This window comes from Osmerus mordax, chromosome 21 (genome assembly GCF_038355195.1).
Source record: "Osmerus mordax isolate fOsmMor3 chromosome 21, fOsmMor3.pri, whole genome shotgun sequence".
Taxonomy (NCBI): Eukaryota; Metazoa; Chordata; class Actinopteri; order Osmeriformes; family Osmeridae; genus Osmerus; species Osmerus mordax.
Window position 1 is genome coordinate 8,422,154 of NC_090070.1, and position 22,477 is coordinate 8,444,630.

At 46.8% G+C, this 22,477-nt stretch overlaps 3 protein-coding genes across 4 annotated transcripts in view; 2 read left to right on the plus strand and 1 right to left on the minus strand.

The window, feature by feature from the left end:
• The window catches only part of stx8 (syntaxin 8), a 32,673-nt gene extending 26,930 nt beyond the window's left edge, over nucleotides 1-5,743 (minus strand). Inside the window, exons 1-6 of the mRNA XM_067259608.1 lie at nucleotides 5,643-5,743; nucleotides 4,845-4,944; nucleotides 4,639-4,733; nucleotides 4,258-4,368; nucleotides 1,421-1,554; nucleotides 288-380 (exon numbers count right to left, since the gene is read on the minus strand). Coding sequence (XP_067115709.1) covers nucleotides 288-380; nucleotides 1,421-1,554; nucleotides 4,258-4,368; nucleotides 4,639-4,733; nucleotides 4,845-4,944; nucleotides 5,643-5,662 — 553 coding nt within the window. The 5' untranslated portion in view covers nucleotides 5,663-5,743. The remainder of the gene's footprint in view (nucleotides 1-287; nucleotides 381-1,420; nucleotides 1,555-4,257; nucleotides 4,369-4,638; nucleotides 4,734-4,844; nucleotides 4,945-5,642) is intronic.
• A 1,114-nt stretch (nucleotides 5,744-6,857) lies between these two features.
• LOC136965389 (TBC1 domain family member 24-like) lies at nucleotides 6,858-11,896 on the plus strand. 2 transcript variants are annotated; one of them, XM_067259523.1, is made up of 8 exons: nucleotides 6,858-7,321; nucleotides 7,715-8,090; nucleotides 8,270-8,926; nucleotides 9,217-9,372; nucleotides 10,320-10,383; nucleotides 10,480-10,578; nucleotides 10,853-11,072; nucleotides 11,369-11,896. In XM_067259523.1, the coding sequence occupies exons 1-8, from the start codon at nucleotides 6,910-6,912 to the stop codon at nucleotides 11,539-11,541; spliced, it is 2,157 nt and encodes a 718-aa protein (XP_067115624.1). In that variant the 5' UTR covers nucleotides 6,858-6,909; the 3' UTR covers nucleotides 11,542-11,896. The 2 variants fall into 2 exon arrangements, with proteins under 2 accessions (XP_067115624.1, XP_067115625.1); XM_067259524.1 differs by having other exon boundaries at nucleotides 7,220-7,321; nucleotides 7,719-8,090.
• Nucleotides 11,897-12,218: 322 nt separating this feature from the next.
• On the plus strand, nucleotides 12,219-20,569 carry cfap52 (cilia and flagella associated protein 52). Its single transcript, XM_067259697.1, has 14 exons — nucleotides 12,219-12,279; nucleotides 12,488-12,687; nucleotides 12,777-12,913; nucleotides 13,051-13,179; nucleotides 13,342-13,441; nucleotides 13,882-13,998; nucleotides 14,270-14,370; nucleotides 14,924-15,094; nucleotides 15,380-15,528; nucleotides 15,746-15,891; nucleotides 16,082-16,233; nucleotides 16,488-16,590; nucleotides 20,017-20,128; nucleotides 20,394-20,569. The coding sequence occupies exons 1-14, from the start codon at nucleotides 12,219-12,221 to the stop codon at nucleotides 20,567-20,569; spliced, it is 1,854 nt and encodes a 617-aa protein (XP_067115798.1).
• Nucleotides 20,570-22,477: the final 1,908 nt, after the last annotated feature.

The window sequence follows — 22,477 nt, forward strand, 5'->3', positions numbered from 1 at the left end:
CACCGATTCCCAAACACCGGGGAAAGCAGGACGTTGTCGTGGCGACCTCGAGATGAGGTCACGCTCTCTCTGACCGAGGTGGTTAAGGGGGTCCTGTCCAGCGGGTCACGTGACCCGACGCCGAAGCGATTCTCTTTCCATTACTGTGTGCTTGTCTGATTGATTTCACACGGTGGTGAGGGGCTGGGCGTGCGAGTGGAACTTCTTGTTGGAAACGTTTCCATATCCTCTCCTCCATCAGATGTTACAACACACACACACACACACACCCACGCACACACACTCACCATTCTGCTCATCCAGCTCGTTACCAATCTCCCGGCCCATCAGCTTCTGTCTGCTGATGACTTCTGCCAACGCATCCAAACCAGCGTCCTGGACTGTAGGGAACCAGTATGGGAAAAAAAGAGGGAGGGGAGGGAGGGAGGGGTTACCATCATGCTGTGAACGCAGAGTCAAGTCACAAACATCTAATAATCAATCACCTTAAAGATAAACGTACCCACTCAAAAGAAATCTTTCAATTTAGCAGCTGTGTAAAAAAAATAAAAAAAACGACTAAAAACAATAGTCGGTACTGAGCCCATTGTAAGCCGGGAGCAATTTCTTGCACTGTGATGTCACAGGACAACCATTCGGGGACTGGGGATGTCAGGCTGTTGGGCTTGCAGCGGCTCACGGTGTGCCACATGTGAGTCATCTAGCAGCACTTTACCCCACTCAGACGGACTTGTGTTATTGTAAGATTCTAACTGCAGCGGGCCAGGGTGCAAAGAGGCACAGCTGAACACAGATGAGTGTTGAAGGGACAGCTTTCTGGAACACAGCGTGATGCAGTGCCTTAGCATTCGTCTAAGCTTTTGAAAGAAAAAGATACATTTGGGCAGTCTTACTATGTTCAAATACTTTGGCGAGAGGAGGATCGAACTTAGCTTCGATATTTGCCTGTATATGTTTGACACACGCCAGCACAGGAATCTGGGTGACCACAGGTCTGGTCTGGACTATTACCACTCCACAGAACCCCACAGGGGTTGAAGAAAACCTCGATGTGGTTTGGTTTCACTGTCTTAACATGAATTCCTCGGTCCAACCTTGACAATAGCCAGACTGCGAGCGGAGCCATGAGGGAGACAGAGCAAAGGAGCGTCATGTGGAGTCAGGTAAACTGCGGCCTGGACGCTCCGATCCACGCGGGAACCATTTCGAAAATGGAAAACGCAGGGCACTCCTTGTCGGCTGGGACGTGAGTTATCACGTGGCTGTGCTCGGTAGGCTTACATCAGGGGAGCTCACCTCTGTGTCAGGAACGGCCACAGTCCTGCCAAGTAGGCTTTCTCGCAGCGGAGTCTGTGGAAACGCCAGCCCCCCCCCAAGGTTGTCCCACAATTCCCAGGTGCCCCCCAGCTGTCCCCCTCACCTTGAATAATGCTCTGCTGCTGCTGCTTGATGTCTCCGAAGCTCAGCCCCCGGGTCTCCTCTGGCTCGTTGACGAGCCACGGGTTCGCCGCCCCACCGCCGGCGCCGCCAGCGCCTCCCGACATCAACGTCGACCTGTGGAGACGCCACACGGGACGGTGACGTCAGCACGTCAGGGAACATCAGACGCCGCGGGGGTCCTCCTGTCAGTCAGCGGTCCGGGGCCGAACGCGAGCCAGCGCGACGGATGCCGATCGCTAACACTCAGCTACGCAAATAAACATGGCAGGCCTGCTAGCAACATGAAGTATGGACGCTAAACACGCGTGTCGCAAACAATCGCTGTGGCTTGCACATCTGTAGAACTCATGTTCTTTTCCCCAAATCTCTACCGTTGGCTTACGGACTTGTACTGTACAATAACAAATACCCCCCCCCCCCCCCCACCTCCCCTTACAAGCCCTTCAAGTCAGTGAATGATTATTTATTTACCCATTCCGTCTTTACTTTTCTAATGAGGAAGCACTGCATTTGTAGACATTGAATGCAACCTTGAGGTTGGCTTGTTTGGCATGTACGCGGCGGCGCAAGCTAATCAAGACCAGGCCTCAAGGTCGCGGCAGGGTTTCGCTCCGACATAGCAGTGGATGATGAGACTCGGGGTTGTGTTGTGCTAAAACACTGTCGTGCGGTTTCCAAGCTATTCCTCTGGTAATGGGAAAAAGCTGAGAGGCCAACCCCAAGGAGGGCTTGCGGCGAGGCCTCGAGGTCTCTGCATAGAAGGGGGGGGACGGGGACGATCCCTGTCCCTCGATAGGAGAGTCGTCGCCAGGTCAGGTCCCAGCATAACCTTAGACAGTGTGGAGACTGAGTGGATTATGGAGGAGTAAGTATCATTTTATTTTTATTTTTTTAAGACTGCAGAGTACCACATTTATGACTTCCCACCATTGAAATGACAGTGAAAAGCATTTGGCACGATGGTGCGACAAGGAACTGTTTTGTATCGTCTTGCACTGATGTACAGGCCAGGGTCAACCAACAAATTGGTGTCCAAAAGGTAGAAGGTCAGGTAAAAGAGCTCAAGTCGACGACAGCTCTTGTGAAAGCACGACGGCGCGCTCAGGTGACTCGCGGCGGGGTCAGGCGACTCCCAGCGCGGTCAGGTGACTCGCGGCGCAAGCCTCCCGCATCCCTCCCGCGACAGGCCGCTGCAGTTAAAACCGAGTTCCCAAGGAGACGAGGGGGAGTCGGCAGTCGACGCTAATCTCTCTGACATGTTTGGTAACTATCTCACCACGTGGCAGCCCTCCACTTCCTCCGGGCCTCGGCCCCGCCGTGTGAAGATTAAAGCTGATCCAATTAACCACCCAGCGGGACCGCCAGGCCACTCAGGCGCATCCCCGGGCGGCTGCACCGCACCGCCCTCTGGAGAGGAGGGGCCGGGACTCCCACCAGGACATGTTTAACTAATTGCCACTTTTTTTGCAGGCCGATAAAATGTAAATGGTGAGGGTTATTGGGGGGAAATTGTGGGCGGGGGGGGGGTTCAGAGGGGGCCATGGGGGCACTCAGCCTTCAAAGTGAGGCGCGGTGTCCTTTTTTTGGGGGCCAAATAATTTTGAGTCTAAAATGCCTTGAATGTATTGTTTCAGGAATAAGTTAAGCCCCCTCTGCGCTAGCGCTACCCCCCCCCCAAAATGGAAGAGCTTAGGTTATCCAAGCACAGCTAATACCCCCACCACAAAGACCACACACTGTGGGTCAGCTATACTACCCACAATCCCTTCTTCCCCTACTCGACCAAACTAACCACCACATTAATATCAAAATTACACTTTCGCGGGAGAAAACTTGAGCGAAGACCACATGATTACCAGCACCAACGTAGTTATGACTAGGCCAGCAATGTGTGTGGGGGGTTTCATAAAAGATTAAAGCTTTCCCAGCGCTTATGTAGTAATAAATGACCTAAACCAGACACCATAAAGGAAGCCATATGCACTACAAAAAGGAGTAGTGCTCCCACAAAAAAGCCGGAGAAATTAAAAGAGCGTAGAGGGAAAGGATTTCACCTTCGTTCGCGAAAATGTCTCCACACAAAGTACACTGAGGTGAACTCCACACATAACCACACCGCAGCAAAACCCTCTTCCTGTCAAAAAACAAGCCACCTGTGTTAGGCCGGTCAAGCCCCAGTTCCAGGTAATGACTGTTTTTCAGACTCCTGTGTGGATCTGTCAGTTCGATTAGGGATAATACACAAAACAGGATACAGCCAGTGGGGTCCAGCTCTTTGATTCATCCACTACAAGAGGATATGAGCTCAGTGAAGAGTGGTAAACTGTAAACTCTTTAAGCTCTCCGGTCACACATTTCTTTTCCCCTCACTTCTTTAACCAGACTGACTCTCTCTGTGTGTGTGTGTGTGTGTGTATGTGTGTGTGTGCGCGCGTCCAAGATTTGTGAGGTTCCAAATGTGTGATCACCAAGGCGTAGCGGCAGCAAACTTCCGATTGATAGAGGAGGTCAAAATGAGGGTCACACGGAAGTCCAAAGACTTTGCACACAAAGACAGTGACCGGTGACTTATCCTCAAAAGCAGACTGTGTATCCTTCGACCCCTCTGCACGGAGACACAGCAGAGAATCATCAGTTTAATTGGATGCCTGATATGGAGAGATAGTCTTCTGAACGAATGAGCTTTCACGCATCCCTGTCAGTCACTGACAGACGCTCAGTTCTGCTCCACTGACATCAACCTACAAAGGGAGGGTTGCTAAGGCTAGGGGGGGGGGGGGGGGTGCAAGTAGGACGCTGATTAATTTTGTGAAATACCTTGAGGGCTCGGGTTCTGTGACGTCACCCTTGAAAGTGGCGTTGAGTTGCTTCTCCCTGGTGACCAGGTCGTCAACGAGGTTCTGCCTTCGATCAGCTTCGGACTGCATTCTGAGAGGGCCGTGTTAAGGTCAAGCCAATGGTCAAAGAAAGACCTGAAAACCACACACACAGCAAGGATAACATGCATCGTTAAGTCTAAGAGAAAAAGACAATAAAACAAAGTAATTCTGGGTAGCGAAACGCGTGATCTGATTTGCTGGCAAACACTTCCATCTATTGGAATTTGTGAGGAACTGCACTGTGATCAAAGTGAAAGTTATTGGTGGCTTCCTGCACGACTAGTCTCATGACCAGTGATTTGTGTGATTAGAAGGATACATGCGTCGGGAGGACGAGGCCCGGAGCAAGCCCTCTCTGAGCTGGCTGATGCTCTGTTTCAGCTTCTGTAGCGACGCTCGCAGACTCATGTTGATCTGGATAACAAAGCAAGTTCTATATGCAGGTGTCCATCTATCAAGGCTTCATATCATGCATTACAATGTCGGAGATAGTTGACAGTGAACACGTTTGTTATTGTCACCCACCTTGGCAGGGTTTCCTCCGGTTCTTTGCTGCCGGTTTCTCTCGTGGATGTTCTCTGCAATCTCTTGAGCGAGGCGGCACGTAGCATCATAGTTCTGTAACCTACAGATGTAATATGCCAGTAAGCCAGGCTAGTATGTGGCATGTCCTATAGTTATTAGACTCAGACTATGTTTCGAAGAAAAGATAAGGTAATATCAAATAAAAATACTGAAGGAGTCAAAGATTGGAACTCAAGCATTGCGAGCTGTGCTATGCTATGCTGAAGTTTTAGCGACAAAAGCTGCATCCTTCACAACATTGTCTATGGTTTCGAGTTGAGAATGAATTAGGCTAGCAAAGGGCTACTTGTACTGAGTCATAAATGAATCTATTTATATTATTATTGCCTGAAAGCGGACACCGAGTTTTTCTGTGCCTGTCGAGACCCGTGGTTCGTTTTGTATTAGCCTTGATCTAAATCACAAGATAAAGATCTTGACTGAGCTCCGACTTTAGTTTCCATCATGCGACAATAATTTAGCTTCTTCCTTGCATTCTACTGTCCAATGAAAATTATTTAGCAGACAGAACGTTACACCAAGACACAAATTACTTTTCTGTGCTTTTGATATGAACATTCTAGCTACTTCTCTAATACTGGTCACAGAGAAATACTGTATTGCCAGCTAACGAGGACGCTAGTAGCATAGTCCTCTCCTACTATAGTGTTTAAGAGACAGCGATTTTCCGATGTACTTTTGAGGTTGTCATTCGTAAGGAAGTTAACATTCACTTTGCTTATTTAAAACTCTACTTACCAGAGATCTTGAGAAGACATTTTAATATGAGTTCAAACAAATATACAGCGAATACCAGGCTAATAGCTTTCAGTCCTTCTTGTTTAGGTCTGACGTCAGAACAGTGAACCAAGTGGGACAAACAAAACCAATAGCACACGAATGGTAAAAAAAAAAAACCCCTGTCCCCTAAAACCCCGTCATAAGAAAGATTTAAGCTTAAATATTAACAGTGAGTATTTTTGGTTCTTAGATGCTTATATATTATGTATAAGCATATAAAAATGTGTTCACAAAATACATAGGCATAAAAAGATCTGTAACGTTTCTTTATTACATTTAGTCATTTAGCAGACGCTCTTATCCAGAGCGATTTACAGTAGGTACAGGGACATTCCCCCCGAGGCAAGTAGGGTGAAGCGCCTTGCCCAAGGACACAACATAATTATTTTTTGGCACGGCCAGGAACTGAACCGGCAACCTTCAGATTACTAGTCCGATTCACTAACCGCTCAGCCCCCTGACTCCCCCTTTATGAATGAGAAACTCAAGTTTGCGTTTCATCAGGATGCTGGTCACCTCATCTATTTGTGTCACTCACACAACTTTATACTGTGCGGCTGTTTGCTCTGTCTCTGCTGTCATCAAAGTCCCTATGTTACAAGTACAAGACTTACTCCTGAAAGTGTAGCACATTTTCTTCAGTCAATGAGGTACAGTGTTTGTTTTCAAGTCCACAACTGTAGCTAAGCCCCCATGCAAGATGAAACTTGTAGAGGTTTTATGTTTCATAACCAAACAATGGGTATGTTTGGATGAAAACAAAATATGTTGTTTGAAATAATAACGGTTTGAATTTCTTGGAACTACTGTTGATTTGCCATTTAAGTGTTTCAAGGAATCCCCAAGCAGGTTAATCCGATAATACAGTCATATCTGTAAGCAAGATAAATACTGGCATAGACAACCTAACAAAAATACAACCTTTTTTTCAGGTTTTGATTTACCTGTGTTACAAGTCAATTAATTGAATGATATCCATCTGTAATGTATTCTTACAATGTTAAAATGGTTTAGTTTTCGAGTGTGGATAGGGGAATCGCTGGAATTTTCCAATGAGAAAACTCCAAAACACCCTATCACCATCTGTGTCAGTCACCTGACCACCCCCACCCACAGCCTTTCATAAAAGCCTCCCCCTCAGAGCGCTCGGATGTAAACAGTACCTGAGAAAGAAGCGACGAGCAGGGAGTTCCCTGTCATTGAGTCTTGAGAGTACCTAGTGGAAATGATCCATGTTTCAAGAACACCAGAGTTCTCTAATTGTGGGACCATGAATTTAGATGGATCTTCGATGGAAACAGCTGTGGAACAAGACCAGAGTTCTGCAGCTTTCCACAGGAGACCCAGGTCCCATTCCTACCACAGCCCAGACGACAACAAGAACTACTTACGGGCAGAAGCCGAAGAGAATGTCACCAGGCCTCGTTCTAGGTCTTTCTATATCTTTGAGGAAACGGAAGTACCTTCTGGGGGAAACTTTACTAGGTCGAACGCCCTGAGACCAAGGGCTAATTCTCTGTTGCATTTTGAGGCTGCGAAGAAAGAGAAGAGTCCAGATGGAGCCTTGTCTCGGCTCCTCTCCAAGAAGGCTAAAAAGTCGAAGCCCATCAAGCACTCCTCTTGCAGGGATCTAGATGGTATGGAAACCTTGTGTGTTGAACTAATATGAATGATCATAACACATTCTATCATGTGAGAAATAGGCGGTATAAAGAGTAACTTATCTTCGACTGTAACATTCACTGTATTTGTGAACAAGTATATTTATGACATAAATAACATTAACATGATAATAAAGACATTACAATCACCATTCTTACATTTACATTTAGTCATTTAGCAGACGCTCTTATCCAGAGCGACTTACAGTAAGTACAGGGACATTCCCCCAGGCAAGTAGGGTGAAGTGCCTTGCCCAAGGACACAACGTCAGTTGGCATGACTGGGAATCGAACTGGCAACCTTCGGATTACTAGCCCGATTCCCTCACCGCTCAGCCATCTGACTCCCTACATTCTTCTGTTAATCAGGCAGCCGGGGAAGTCTGAAGGGTGTCCCCATGATGACCATCTCAGAATCAGACAACTGGGAGATAAGCTGTTGCTCAGGGATGAAGTACGGCCAGTTTGTGGACTGGGAGAAGATCGACCCAGAGGCAGCTGGGCGCTACCAGAAGATCCTGAGCGTTGAACACCAGGAACTGAAGACCATGGGCCGATCGGGGTTCTGGGCCATGCCTCACACTCTGAGAGCCAAGGCTTACTACCACATAATACATGGCATCAATTCAAGGTCCATCACCTCACAGAGAGATGTTTACCAGGATGTGTCAAAGAAGCTTTTTGGGGAGCAGAAGATGACCACACACCCTTTTCCAGAATACATGGAAGATGGTGGTATTCCCAGGTATTGTACCCAAACTACAGTATTTATTTTACACTAACAGCTTGGTGAGGTAAAATAAGTGTGTTCATAAAATCCTGAGTCATTACAGATATATGTTAGTGGTTGTCAACGCTGTTTACTTGTGTGGAATTGCAATATTCAAAAGCATTAAGTACATTTTCTCTACTTCCTGCCCTGAGGTATTGCCTCAACAAAGCAGGCCTAAACTCAGTCAAGAAGATCCTCCTCTGCATCGGCAAATATTTCCCCGACATCAACTTCTGCCCAATCCTACCCGCCCTGGTCTCTCTCCTGCTACATTTCAGCGAAGACGAAGCAGAGTGTTTCCACAGCATCTGTCGCCTCATCTCCTACAAAGACCCCAACAAACGTTACATTGACCAGACCTTCCTCACTTACCGAGCCTCCTGCATGACCTTTGGCGACCTTGCCAACAAGTACTGTCGTGGCATTCGCAAACTCATCGCTAGTTCCCACCAGAACCTCTTTGAGTTCTACTCTGACTGGATCATGTGGATCTTCGCTGACCTTCCGTTCACCTACGCCATCAGAGTCCTGGATGTTTACCTGCTGGAGGGGTACAAGGTTCTTTACAGGGTGGCGCTGGCCCTACTCAGCTTGTACAAGGTGTCGGTTTCATCGCGTGTGGCAGACGTAGAGGATTTCAGGAGGGACATGAAGAGTTTTGTGGAGAGTGTGGCGCGCCACTGTTCCATAGAGAAGCTTCTGGAAAGGGCCTTCAGCATCCAAATGGCCACCAGGAGGGAGCTCAATCTGCTCTTCAATGCCAACAAAGACTCACTCATGCAAAAGGGTGTCAGCATTCATCAGAAGAGGTGAGAATATGGTATAAACCAATAACAGTAACGTCACGTAATTTGTAAGCTATTACCATGATGTGACTACAACTATAGGTATTGCCAAGGTAGATGCTAGGGGTTCTAGGCCCCCTGAATCGTACAGGAAAGTGTGGGGTCCGGCAGGGCCCCATGTCTGACCAGGGCCCTTAGAATCATCCTAATCTTCCCCCCCATTACGGCGCCTCTAGGTATTGCTATGTGGTTCCATAATGATTTTCATATGTATTATCAATTGCATAACAAATGGCTGCATTTGATCTGTCTAGGCAAGCAGTCCAAACGGTGGACTTTGGAAACTTTAAATCAAGTGTTGTGACGGGCACAGAGATGAGAATTGTCTGGGCCTGGATCCCAGAACGCTTCGCCCTCTTTGAACCTATGAGGCTGTTCAGCACAGATGAACATGTCCGAAGTCTGTCTTCGTAAGTATTCAAGTTTTACTATTCCTATGATATGTAATGTAATGTTTTTCTCAATGGCGCTGAAGCTAAATGTATATAGTTTGCCTTTTGAATGCAAACTTTGAATTTTGTATAGCACAATCAATAGCTTTGAAGTAAGTGTGATGTGGAAGCTAGCTAACCTCAGGGCTTGGTTACATAACACTGAGAGAGGCAGTGTTGGTTGTATCAACATGTAGTGCATAACTGAGTATTCTCCGGGTCAGAAGCATGAACAATTCCTACTTTACTTAAAGTGAAATTTGGTTGAACTTGATTGTTGTAGTCTTTTGTTTTTACGTCAACGTTAACAGAAAATGCTTTGAGTTTCCTTGTCACAATTTGCGTCAATTTGATGATAGAATTGAACATTAGCAGCAGTCAACAAAAGAGTCTTCTAATCTATGCACTCTGTCTCCGATGTCCTTCAAATGTTTTTTTGACTTTCCCTCGGTTGCTGCACAAACAAGTCCCTTCTGCAGAAAACGGCAGATTAGGTCTGGCGTTTGAAAAGTTGTGTGACTGGTTACTACAGAATGACAAGTCAACATGGTGCATGACTGTGACTGACCTTTTGTTGACCTTTCACCGACTCAGACATTCTACGACATTCTATTCTTGATTACTGAATGAACCACCAAAAACACCTGTCAACTAGGGTGAAACACTTTCAATATTGAAACCATTGATCACATGGTCCACCAATACACTGATAGTACACTGGTTAATTGTGTTTAAAAATCAATTTAATTTCTATCAGACTTAAACTGCATCTATGGTCATTTTGAATTGGCATCTAAATCTAGGTTGGATGCAACTGGTTGGATGATACTGTAAGGTTCATTTCAACTACATACCTAAAACGCTACTACATGTCCACTTTAAAGTTACAGATGATTGTATGTGAATGTTTATTTGGATTTCTCCAGAGTTTTCTCCCATGTTGAAGGACATGAGCCTGCTGTACTGCTTCTCAAAACAGTGGATGAAGAGGTAAATACTAAACAGGAACGCTTACATCACATAGTAGGATAGGTTACACGTTTTATCCCGTGTTTACAAGTACTGTGCTGCTATCGTCTTTTACAGGTGTGTGGTGCTTTCCTGTCGACCGATTTATTAGAGCGGAAAAGACTTGACTCAGAGGGACTTCAATATTTTGGGACTGGAGAAAGTTTTGTCTTTACGGTGAGACATAGTACAATATAATCAAATTGAATAAAAAGAAAATATTTTGTCTACACAGGTGGACATTTGTCTTTGCAAGTCGTGGAATATTACACACATAACCCAACACAACATGATGAGAACAGTACAAAAATATTTCCCTTCCAAACATGCTGTGGTTTACTCGCAATTCACATGACCGCGCTACCGTTGTCCTCTGTCCTTACAGTGATCAGATCACTGAAACACAGCTACCTTTCAATTGCAGTGAGTAACAATATACTTGTTCTTTCAGCTACGGCCGGGCATGGAGCGTTACCAATGTGCTTTGGTCCGGATCATGTCCCGGAGGCGTCCCTCTCAGGATATCTCCTCTGATGGCACCCCCCACAACCCCTGCCTGACATGCCCCTTCAACACCCCCTCAGAAAGATCCCTATCCATCTTGCCCAAGAGTACCAAAGTACAGGGAGCCTCCAGATTCATTGCAGGAGACAACGAGAAGCTGGTCATTGGTAAACTGTTTGTTGATGAAAACAGTCCTCTAAAACATACGCCTGCTTGAACTTCCTTAACATCGTTGAGGGATCTTTAACCCTGCCTTGCAATAGGAACACTCATAGCATTGTATATGTTTGGACTTTGCACTGAGAGAGAGGTGTTGGGGTTAAAAGGATCTGTTTGTATAGTGTATTGGTATAAATATTACTGTGAAGCTCGTGAACGACAATTAGCAGGGGGCTGTTGACAGTGTGTATACCTGTACAGTGCTGACGTATTTACAGTATGGGTTGTGTGCGTATCTCTTTAGGAGGCGATGGGGGTCATGCCATCTACCTGCATGAAGACTTGCAAGAGGGGTACACAGAGCGGTGTGACACCTTTGAGAGCGCTCCTCTCTGCAAAGGACATTTCAAGATTCAGTCTTTGGAAGTGTGGGGAATCCAGAACGCTATTTCCTTCTCACACTATTTCACTCATTGAAGACATTGACAGACCTTTGATGTCAAGTTACGCCAAAACGCTGTATTTTGCTGCCTCTGACGTTCACTTTGTGTTTGTTTTCATTCCATTATGTCTGTTGTGGCTATATTTTCCATGAACTGTAGGTTTATGTTAGGTATACGAGTGACATTGTGACACGCAAAATGTGTATTGTACAGGAGGAATATGTTTTTATAGTATTTTCTAAACCTGTCACTGGTCAATGTGATATTTTGTAAAATATCTGAATTAAGTGTTAAAAACGGCATGCTATTCAAATTATTATAAGGATTGTTAACTATCTACATGAGTATTTGACAAGTAGTATAAATAAAGCATTACAACTGTAAGTCTCAACATTGAGGAATCGCACAGCCTTTAGTCTTTTTCTTGAATAATGATGATAATGTCCAGAGCCATAGAGATTTCTATGGGTATTTCTGTTCTAAGATTTCTACAGCAAGAATGTCTATGGCTTTGGCAGTGCCATGGACAGTAACCATAGGAACAGACTCAAACAAATCGTGCTGTTGCTAGGTCACGTTTGTTTGGATGGTAAATTGAGAAAGCTAGCAAATTATCATTACATACGTATAAGCTAGCTAGCTAAAAACTCGCTTTTGCAAGTTGCAGTGTTTATGTTAATAGTTTTGAAGAAGGTAAGGCCGTGAAGAATCATGGCTGGGGACGCGCAGGACATTCCACGCCTTGAATTAGAGTCTGTCATTGGATTTAATGGTATGTTATGAAGATATAGATTATCCAGTTAGGCTAGAGCTACAGTACAGTACTAGTACAGTAGTGCTACTGTAGTCTAACAGTTGGCTCTAGTACAGTAGCCTATCGCGGCTAGCCCACACTAGCTATACAATAAATGCATTTGATATAGGCAATTCGTTAAAAACGGGAACACAAACTAAGGTTACGTTTGCAATTCTTTTGTCAGGACATGTCTTTTCTGGCCTACAAGTCCATCCAGATAGTGAACACTTAATTTATCCTCTCGGTTGCACGATCATCGTAAAAAGTATCAAGGATGGCAAACAAGAGTTCCTACATGGACACACAAACAACGTCTCCTGTGTTGCTGTTTCCCAAAGTGGAAAATACATTGCCTCAGGACAAGTCACTTTCATGGGCTTCAAGGTAAACACGGGAACGGGTCTTTCTTTGTCAACTCATAGGTTAATTAATGAACATAGTGAAATCAAATTAAAACTATCACTTCACTCTAGGCTGATATTATAATATGGGATTATGCTAAAAAAGACATACATGCCAGACTACAACTTCACAAAGCGAAGGTGGAAGGTTTGGCCTTCTCTCCCAATGACAAGTACCTGGTGTCCTTGGGTGGCCAGGATGATGGCAGGTACAGAGAATATTTGATCTATAACACCATGTCTAATATTACCTTGTAATAAAGCCAATATGTGTGTCCTCTGGTGTACGGTGTACAGTATGAGTACTGTGTCTCCGTGTGTGAATGACGCTTCCCTTGTCTTGCAGCATCGTGGTGTGGAACATCGAGAGCAAGGAGGCCATCTGTGGGAGTCCAGCCTCAGCCCACAGCGCGGGCCAGTGCCTCACCATCAAGTACAGCAACGACACCGACGACCTCTTCATCTCAGCTGGGAAGTGAGTGACTCGTTCAAAGTGGGCTTTGGTTCGTTCGTTCTGGAACTCTCCCTCTGTGGACAGGATGCAAATGCCGAAGTTGCAGCGGAAAGGTCAGTCGTCTTAAGGGGCAAGTTCATACCATTCCTCCAGCTCTTGTGCTTTTGTGCTTTTCTGTTTTAGTGGCACACTGCGTGTTTGGGAGTTAGACCTTCCCAACAGGAAGATCCGCCCCACGGAATGCCAGACAGGCCAGCTGAAGAGGATAGTGAAATGCATCGAGGTGAGAGAGACACAAACCCATGTCCCACCCACTTTTTGAAAACAGCAAATCTGTCCCCCCCCCCCACCACGTTTCATTAAGAAAATCTCATTCAACAGCCGCGTCCTCAGTTATAAAAAAAAAAAACGTCCCGCCCACATTTAATACCAAACCCACGCACCTGCACAAACGCTGTAAGGAGAACCAATGCCGTCTACAATGTATTTCATGATCAAGAGCCATGAAAGCGATGGCCGTACAAATCTCACGCGTGAAGGTGGCGTACTTGCCTTGTGCTGTCCTACACCTTGTCCTTACGCAATACTGTGACTCGTCATTAAACTGGAAGAGCCATTCTTGAAGAATGTGCATTTGTGAAGAAAGTGGTGGCGAACCAGGAGTGTTGTCCTACAGTAGCAGTGGAGGATTGACATGAACGGTGTGGACCTGACGTGTTACAGATCCAGGAGGACGGCGAGTTCTTCTACTGCGGCACGACCAGCGGAGACATCATGAAGGTGAACCTGAAGACACGGTTGCTGAACAGCTGCGGGCCGCTCAAACAGAAGTTTAGCAAGGTGGGTCGTAAGCCAATCAAATCAAAGGAGGGCTGCAGGCTTCGTGATTGTTTTTCACTGCTTCGCTCGAGGTCGTTTAAGACACACCAGTGATTGAATTATAGCCTATCGCTAAAGGATGACATTGGGAGAAATTGCTGGAAAAAATGGCTACAAGGCCTCTGACATTCCTATGTGGTTGCCATTGTGGGAAACCGAGAGAAACATACCGTGTCGTTTCTAACCTCAACCGGCCGGGATTTGCTGTTCTTCCTTGTTTTCTTCTGAGCAGGGTGTAAACACGTTGAAGATGCTGATGTCAGGGGACATCCTGGTGGGCTCAGGAGATGGCATGTTCACCCTGTGCTCCGGAGCCAACTTCAAAACCCTCAAGTGAGCTTCTCAAGCGATCATCACACCACCGCTCACTCGGAATGTGGAGATGAATGGTTACATTTGAATTTACATTTACATTTAGTCATTTAGCAGACGCTCTTATCCAGAGCGACTTACAGTAAGTACAGGGACATTCCCCCGAGGCAAGTAGGGTGAAGTGCCTTGCCCAAGGACACAAGGTCAGTTGGCATGACCGGGAATCGAACTGGCAACCTTCGGATTACTAGCCCGATTCCCTCACCGCTCAGCCATCTGACTCCCCGAATTTGAATAAGCGTTTTGTATGGCTGTTGGGTGGTACTGGAGTGTTGGGTGACATCACATGATTGTTCATCAATAGCTGGGTCGATTTGTCTTACACATACACTTTTATAAACATAGATTTACACGCCGAAAATAGGTTTCATCCACAGACTAATTATTGTGCTAATCCTCAAGTCCAGTAAAGTTTATCAATGTGAACTGTCCCTGTGAAAAGTAACTGTAAATAGAAAAAGCAAAGTTAGGGTTGTGATGTGTCAGTCACACAGCCTCCCCCGTCATGTGACAGGAAGGTCCAGCTGGAGGGCGGGGTGACGTCCGTCACGCTGCGAGGCAAGGGCCAGCAGTTCTTCGCCGGGACGGTGGCCTCTCAGATCTACCGCTTCGACCACACGGACTTCCAAGCCGAGCTCATTTCCACGAGTCACAACAGCACTGTCAAGGACGTGGCCTTCCCCTTGTGAGTGATGGCCGGGCTAATTTAGTACAGACCCCATTTCACCCTAGAGGACCCTCAGGCTTGCTCGTCAGTACCCAGGTTTCCCCACTAGAGGTCACTATATCCTTCGAGAAAGAATAGTTGAAAATACTCCAGTCGATTTAGCTCTTGACACACTCGCTTTTACGCTGAACAGGTAAGCCAGCAAACTGTAGCTGGCTCAGAGGCAGAACTGCACAGCAAAGCCTTCTTCCCAGAGCCAACATCCCTTCAAACGTCCACAGACTCGCGTGTCTTTTCTTCCAGCGGCTCGTCCGAGCTCTTCGCCACCTGCTCCCAGGATGACATCAGAGTGTGGCACTCGGACACCTCCAAGGAGCTGCTGCGCATCTCCGTGCCCAACATGACCTGCAACGCCCTGGACTTCATGATCGACGGACGCAGCATCATCAGCGGTGGGCCCGCGCGATCGCGCACAGAGCCGGCTGTAGCTTCACGGCTGGTCTCGCACGTCACACGCCTAGCATTGCTTCACATCCGACACGTGTGTCACGATCCGGCCTACATACCGTTACATCACACTACGACCCAGGCCGCTACAGATTCAGGGGAGGCCCGGAGAGGCGATATTTCGCCGCTCGCTCACGTGTTTTTCGTTTTTTTTTCCGCCAGCGTGGAACGACGGGAAGATCCGCGTGTTCGCTCCGGAGAGCGGCAGGGAGATGCTGGTCGTCCACAACGCCCACAGCATGGGAGTGACTGCCATCGCCGGCACCAGGGACTGCAAGCGGATCGTGAGCGGAGGGGGAGAGGGACAGGTGAGGCGAGACAGGCTGGAGAACAGGCATTCGCCCCCTCGTTACGGCAATCCATACCACGGCGTCCGCTGACGACACGGTCGGGCCGTAGGGGGGGTCCGCGAAGCGACTGTTTTCAAAGGGTGCTTTTCAGGCGTTGCTTTTAAGTGAGCGTCTTCGTGTTTGCTTTTTCACTCGTGGCCTGTGGCAGGTGCGGGTGTGGGAGATAATGCAGGGCTGTCACCGTCTGCTGGAGACCATGAAAGAGCACAAGGCCACCATCACTTGCATCAAGATCAAGAGCAATGACAAAGAGTGTGTCACAGCCAGCTCGGATGGAGCCTGCATCATCTGGGACCTGGTGTGAGTTTCCAACGCCAAACGTCTCGCACCCAAACGGAAGGGCGCGAGACCCACACGCATACAGTGTGTGTGAGCCACACGCGCATGCATTAGCGAGTGTGGCCCACACACACACGTGAGTGTGGCGCTAGACTACCTGTTTTTTATGGGTTTTTTATTGAGCCCTTCGACTCTCTCGTTCTCTCTCTGACCTTCTCTATCTCTCTTACCTCCATTTCTTTTTCTCTGATCCCGTCCTCTCGCTTCTGTTGCAGACGCTTTGTGAGGAATCAGATGGTTCTAGCCAACACTCTGTTCAGATGTGTGTGTTACCACCCCGAGGAGTACCAGGTCATCACCAGTGGCACTGACAGAAAGGTTTGGAATGACTACAATCCTATCCATGCCTATTGTGCACTCAATGGCACTGAAGTACCATAGAGGTGTGTTTAGAGTGTGTGTAATCATGTGGACCGGTTATGCACAGTGCTGTTGTTTTGAGTAAATCCCCTCTCCAGCAGACACTATCAAGCCATTCAGCGGCAGTCCTATGTTGCCAAGTGCACACAGCAGTTAACTGGGCTGTGATTGTTTGTAATGAACAAGCTAAATCATCTAACGCTCGATAAGAAAAGGTCACAAGTTCAAAATGGCGCCTGTGAACAACTGCCTCTCCGATACGAGGCTCATCCACCTCTGCGCGAATAAACCCATATTGTCGTCTCAACACCACGCTGTGAGGCGAAGACAAGCTGTACTGATTAGCCAGCACTGTGTATACACTGTGATGGAAAAGAGAGTGAAAGGGAGGGGAGTGAAAGAGAGAGAGAGAGGGTAAATAATAAAAAAGAAAGATAGAAGAGGGCCCTCTGGCTCACGCGCCTTCCTGCGGATGCACCCGTGCCATCCGTGTGCGCGCGTGCCAGCTCCGCCATCTGCTCGCCCCGGGACACAGGCACTCTGTCTGGGGAGGCAAAGGGCCCGCCACCCCCCACACCCTCTCCATCCCTGCCTGCCTACACTCAGCATATCCGGAGAGCCGACAGAGTATCAAGTGAGGGAGCGAGGGGAAAAAACGAAAAAGCGAGAAAGGGCGGGGAAGGGAAGGAAAGACAGAAAGAAAGATGGAGACAGAGAGAGATTGAGAGGGTGTCAAAAAGGCAGAGAGACTGTAAATGCGTGTGTGGGCCGAAGCTGGTCCTCTTGGCTCTGGGTTCGATGGCGGGACTCATCGGAGACAGCTTCGCACCCTCTCCAGCGTCGGAAGGGACGGAGAGGACGGCTTGGCTGCGAGGTCGGCTCGGCGTTCTCTCATTCCTGTGTGTGATTGTTTGTTTGTTGGCCTCCCAAGCTTCATGGGTCTGTGGTCGGCAGCCATGTTGTTTGAGGTTGGATTCGGGCCCGCGTGCATTTCGGTTATTATTATGGCATTTCAGTTACAGGGGAAATATCCGTTGTTGATGCCGCTCTTTTGAAAAATGCTTTCTGAGAGACTACTGTCTTTCAGACACACTCTACTTTGAGACGGAACAAATGGTGCTCATTTTAGTTCTCCCGTTTGTGCTACCGACTTCGAAGCCTTTTTTTCCCAGCACGAAAGAGAATGCTTTTTGAACATGTTGTTGTGGTTCGTCGGATGTCCTTGAGGAGCCCAATTACGCTGAGAAAGAGATTGTTCATTTGTGAGGAGGTGGTTAAGTGGATTAGTGTGATCAGGCACACTGCACAGAGACAGGACTGATCAGAGCCCACACTAAAGACTGTTCCCCCTTCATACGCGTTACAAAATATCCCTTTACCGCAGTAAACCATTCATATGTTTCTGACCATGTAAGGCAACCAGACATACTGCAGGACAATGCACTGTAGATTAATAGGGACACGCGCACAGTCGTCACAGAAAAGATAGAGCTTCCACTACATCATGAATAATGATGACGTACTGTTTTCTCTGTAAGGGGGCTGTGCCACAGGCCGCATGTTCTGGCAGTGGGTGTGGTAGGTAAGCGAGGGTAACAGTAGCTAGCCTGACTGGACGTAATTAATTCCTATTGGCCGTTGAGGTGGCCGGGGGCCAGGTTCCTCGGCGGAGAGTGAGAGAACACAGATGGACAAGGGCGGCTCACACAGATAGGACGCCACTAATAAGCCCACCATGTCAGGAGAGAGAGAGAGAGAGAGAGAGAGAGAGAGAGAGAGAGAGAGAGAGAGAGAGAGAGAGAGAGAGAGAGAGAGAGAAAGAGAGAGGGGGAGAGAGAGAGAGAGAGAGAGAGAGAGAGAGAGAGAGGGGGAGAGAGAGAGAGAGAGAGAGAGAGAGAGAGAGAGAGAGAGAGAGAGAGAGAGAGAGAGAGAGAGAGAGAGAGAGAGGGATCGTGACAAACACTGGGGAGTCTAATTTGTGTATGTGTCTGTTAGTCACTCTGGTGTCCTTTTTCAGGTGTGCCACACTTATCTACTTTACAAAGTCACCTTTAATGATAGTATTAGAGCATTGCTATTAGCTGATATTGTTTTGTGTGTTTTGGTCATTGCATTGACCAAGTAGATTCATCTTACTGGAGTACAGAAACTAACCAAGTCACAAATCCATTCCACTTGAAACATGGGATATACACAGAATTGTGTCTTGTTGATTTTAACGTCATGGAACCGTCTTGGAACCATAAATACGATGCATTTCATCCTTGATTCTGTTTGTTTTCCTCCTGTCCCATTACAACAAACCGTATTTGATATGTGCAAGATTGCATTACCCCTTTGTAATGCATTATGTTTGTGGTCCTGGACTGAGGGATAAAAGACAGCTATTCTCATAAATGCTTCTATTCTGAGCTCAACCAAGTAACACAAATTCCCCTCTTCTGTTTGCCCACAACCAACAATCCTCCAGATATTTTTAGAATGTATTCCAGGAGTTGATCGATTAGCATATTCTTGAAACGTAATACATTTTCTTATTTATCTGTGCAGGTGGCCCTGCCTTGGGCCTCCTATATTTTCATTTATTTGATTCAGTCCGTAAATAGATTTCTTCTTTTGCTACTGTAATTAGATTCCCCACCTAAGGAATTGATTGCTTTCAAGTGCAATCTGTTTGGCCCCTTTCAATATTTCCAGACACAGGAAGGACTAAATAGTCTTATCGTGTGCACACTCCATTCCTTCGTTCCGAGCGCCTCTGAAGCTGTAATTTAATGATGAATTCCTTCATACGCCAGACTGGTTTGTAATAGTAATTAGCTTTGTCGTAAAAATAACAAGAAAGGACCCTAACTTGCGTGTGGGATATGGTGGTATTGCCGCGCTAAAAATAACTTCAAAAAACAATCGCCTTTGAGAGGCCGAGTCTGTGACAGCTGCACACCCTCAGGAGACGATTAACTCTCATTTAAAGTTGCAGACGTGTTTTGTTTTCTGTGTGTTTGTTTTCTTTTTTTACGGTGGCATACGACAACTTGATAGCCTTCCACCGTCTGTATTTACATATAGAGGAGTAATGAGGATGAATAAGGCAGAGAAGCTGTGTCGGCTCAGTATAACAAGTCCGACAAGTGACACAATCTCTCCTCACTCCACACTATAATGCGACACGTATACTATGTTGTGGCCCTGGAAGTATTCCAAGTCTACGAATCACGCAACTCCCTGAGGGGAAGAATTCGACTCAGGTAGGTACATACAGGATGTGCCAACACCTTGAATGAAGATATCAAATATGTCAACGGTGATCTCCTAAACGTGATCTTGGTCTACGTCTTCATCCCATTGATGTGCCATTTCTGCCCTGTGTTGTGTCCTCTCTAGATTGGGTACTGGGAGGTGTACGATGGATCAGCCATCAGGGAACTGGAAGGGTCCCTTTCAGGGGCCATCAATGGCATGCACATCACACAGGACGGCAGCCATTTTGTCACAGGTATAGTTTCTATTGGTGTCGGTTAAACTGAGTTTGTTTTCATTGTCAACTGAGATGAATATTGCTATTGAAATGTTTATTTTTCTCCGACCACTAATGGAAAAACAACTGAACCCCATAATTCCGACAGGTATAAAACAGGCATAAACGTTTTTGCAGTTCTGGAAAGTGAATAAATCTTACCAAAGCGCCCTGCAGAACACATGAATAAACGATGCGTTGTTCAAACGTCCGTGTTATTTACCCCCCCCCCCCCCCCCACTAGGTGGCGATGACAAGCTGGTGAAGGTGTGGGACTACTCAGAGGGCGAGGTCACCCTCGTGGGCGTCGGTCACAGCGGCAGCATCACCAGCATCAGGATCTGCACCAACAACCGCTGGGTGGTCAGCACCAGCGCTGACGGGGCCGTGCTCCGCTGGAGGTACCCCCACGCTTCCTAGAGCGCCCACCGCTGGTCTGGAGGGATCAGGGCGTCGTAGAACGCTTTCCCTTCGTTCGCCTCGAATGAACATCTTGCTCCCAGAGCGAGATATAGATAGCTCTTTACACGAGTATTTCCATCACAGGTACTTTTACAATTGTGTCAAGAAATAAACGGACTCTGATAACGAAGCAGGGTTTAGAATATTTATTCTTGCATGTGTGACTGTAGGCAATATACGATTGTAGTTATGTGATTGCACTAATGTGCAATTTCTATCTAATCTTCACAATGCATCATCTACAGGTGGAATCTTATGGTTATGGAATAATAATGAATTCACATTTACAATTCATCTCATGTAAAGCCAGATAGTACATTAACAGACCCTTTTCGGTATACTCATATGCAAAACAGTTTGGGAACCTATTTTCTTTAGAAAAGAAAAATCACAAAGAATCAATTGTGTCTCTCTTTTTGTCTTTTCTCCATTAAATGAAATGCGAAAAAGCCCTACTCGGTCTACACAGTACATTAGATGCGTATTTCATTCAAGGTACGACCGTCTGCTGCGTGTCTCGTGAGGTAAAAAAGAAAGAGAGAGGCGAGGCCCAGATTCCGGGGCACTTTAGCACACAGCTCCTGTCAGCTAATCTATCACTGGGGGCTCCCTGGGGAGCACTGGTGAGGAGGGAAGCTCAGAGAATGGGCCTCGTGGAGTGGCTCTCTCTCTCTCCCAAACTCATTCCCATTGCTCCGGAGCACACTCAATAATGAATAGCTACCCCCTGTTACACCACAAAGTCGGCAGCATCAAGAAGCGAGTCAGCAGAAATGGCCCCCCCAGCTCGATGGAATGGGTGTCCCTCTGCCCTCCTGCTGCCCTGGCTCCACAGACGCCCACGGGGTTCCTTTCCTTCTGAAGGGAGGATCGTTGAGCCTATCGCTGTGATGTGAAATGGGTGTTTGATTTCGCGGGCTTGAGCTGGTCATGCGAGAGCTGCTATAACTAAATCAAATGAGAATGTTATCCATATTCCCGCTGGGGGAAAAGTGTATTATCGAAATACAGGATGAGACAGAATCTAGTTCAATATATAAGAACATCTGGCTCACTAAATCCAATCTCTGGTATTGGCGAGCTGTGAAATTAAACTGAACTGATTAAGAATATCAGCAGCTAAGGCGCAAAAAACATGCAGTAGCAGCATTTGCCTACTTTCAAAACTATTTCATTGCCTTTGAAAGAGCTTTACATCTGTTTTCCCCCCGCAGATTTGTATGCCTTTTTATAGTGCAAATATGAACAGTGTGGGATCTTAGTATTTTGGGGAATTTGAAGAGAGACAATACATTAGAGGAGCACGTGACTGGTGAGGCAGATGCAGCTGGTACCCATCACTATCATTAGCGGCAAACAATTTCTCCCGTAACAGCAGGGGGCTCAAACACCTACATGCATCCTACATCCTATGAAGAATTCTGACCAATTTATTGAAAGCACCAAACATATTACAAACAAAGTCTCCCCTTCTATGCCCACAGGCACTGTAACGCGATTTCAGTATTTTACTCAGTATTAAAATACGTGGAATTGGTCTAAATGTGTAACCTAAGTCACATTGAAACTCAACGATAATTCACCGACAAAAACATTAGCCCTTGGGTACAGTCACTGACAGTACAGCTGCCACCTTCACTATACAAACTAAACTAAACCAGGCTAATAAGATTCATTGTGGGAGGGCATTGCTTGCACGATTCACCCAAACAGAAACTTCACCAGCGCGCTCGGACTAGCAGAGAGGGAGGGAGAGAAAAGACCGCCAGGCACAACGTAGACTACGCAAGAGCCCTAGTCGCTGCGAGCGAACGAGGAAGTAGTATAGTAAAATTGAACCTCGCCGAGACAGAGGAACATGGAGTT

What these genes read in the sequence shown, in the direction of transcription:
- cfap52 (XM_067259697.1), top strand. Translation starts at nt 12,219, where the DNA reads ATGGCTGGGGACGCGCAGGACATTCCACGCCTTGAATTAGAGTCTGTC. An exon ending in TCAAACAGAAGTTTAGCAAG is followed by an intron (nt 13,999 to 14,269) that starts GTGGGTCGTAAG and finishes TCTTCTGAGCAG; the next exon opens with GGTGTAAACACGTTGAAGAT. An exon ending in CGGACGCAGCATCATCAGCG is followed by an intron (nt 15,529 to 15,745) that starts GTGGGCCCGCGC and finishes TTTTTCCGCCAG; the next exon opens with CGTGGAACGACGGGAAGATC.
- LOC136965389 (XM_067259523.1), top strand. Translation starts at nt 6,910, where the DNA reads ATGATCCATGTTTCAAGAACACCAGAGTTCTCTAATTGTGGGACCATG. An exon ending in GAGAAAGTTTTGTCTTTACG is followed by an intron (nt 10,579 to 10,852) that starts GTGAGACATAGT and finishes TTGTTCTTTCAG; the next exon opens with CTACGGCCGGGCATGGAGCG. An exon ending in CAACGAGAAGCTGGTCATTG is followed by an intron (nt 11,073 to 11,368) that starts GTAAACTGTTTG and finishes GTATCTCTTTAG; the next exon opens with GAGGCGATGGGGGTCATGCC.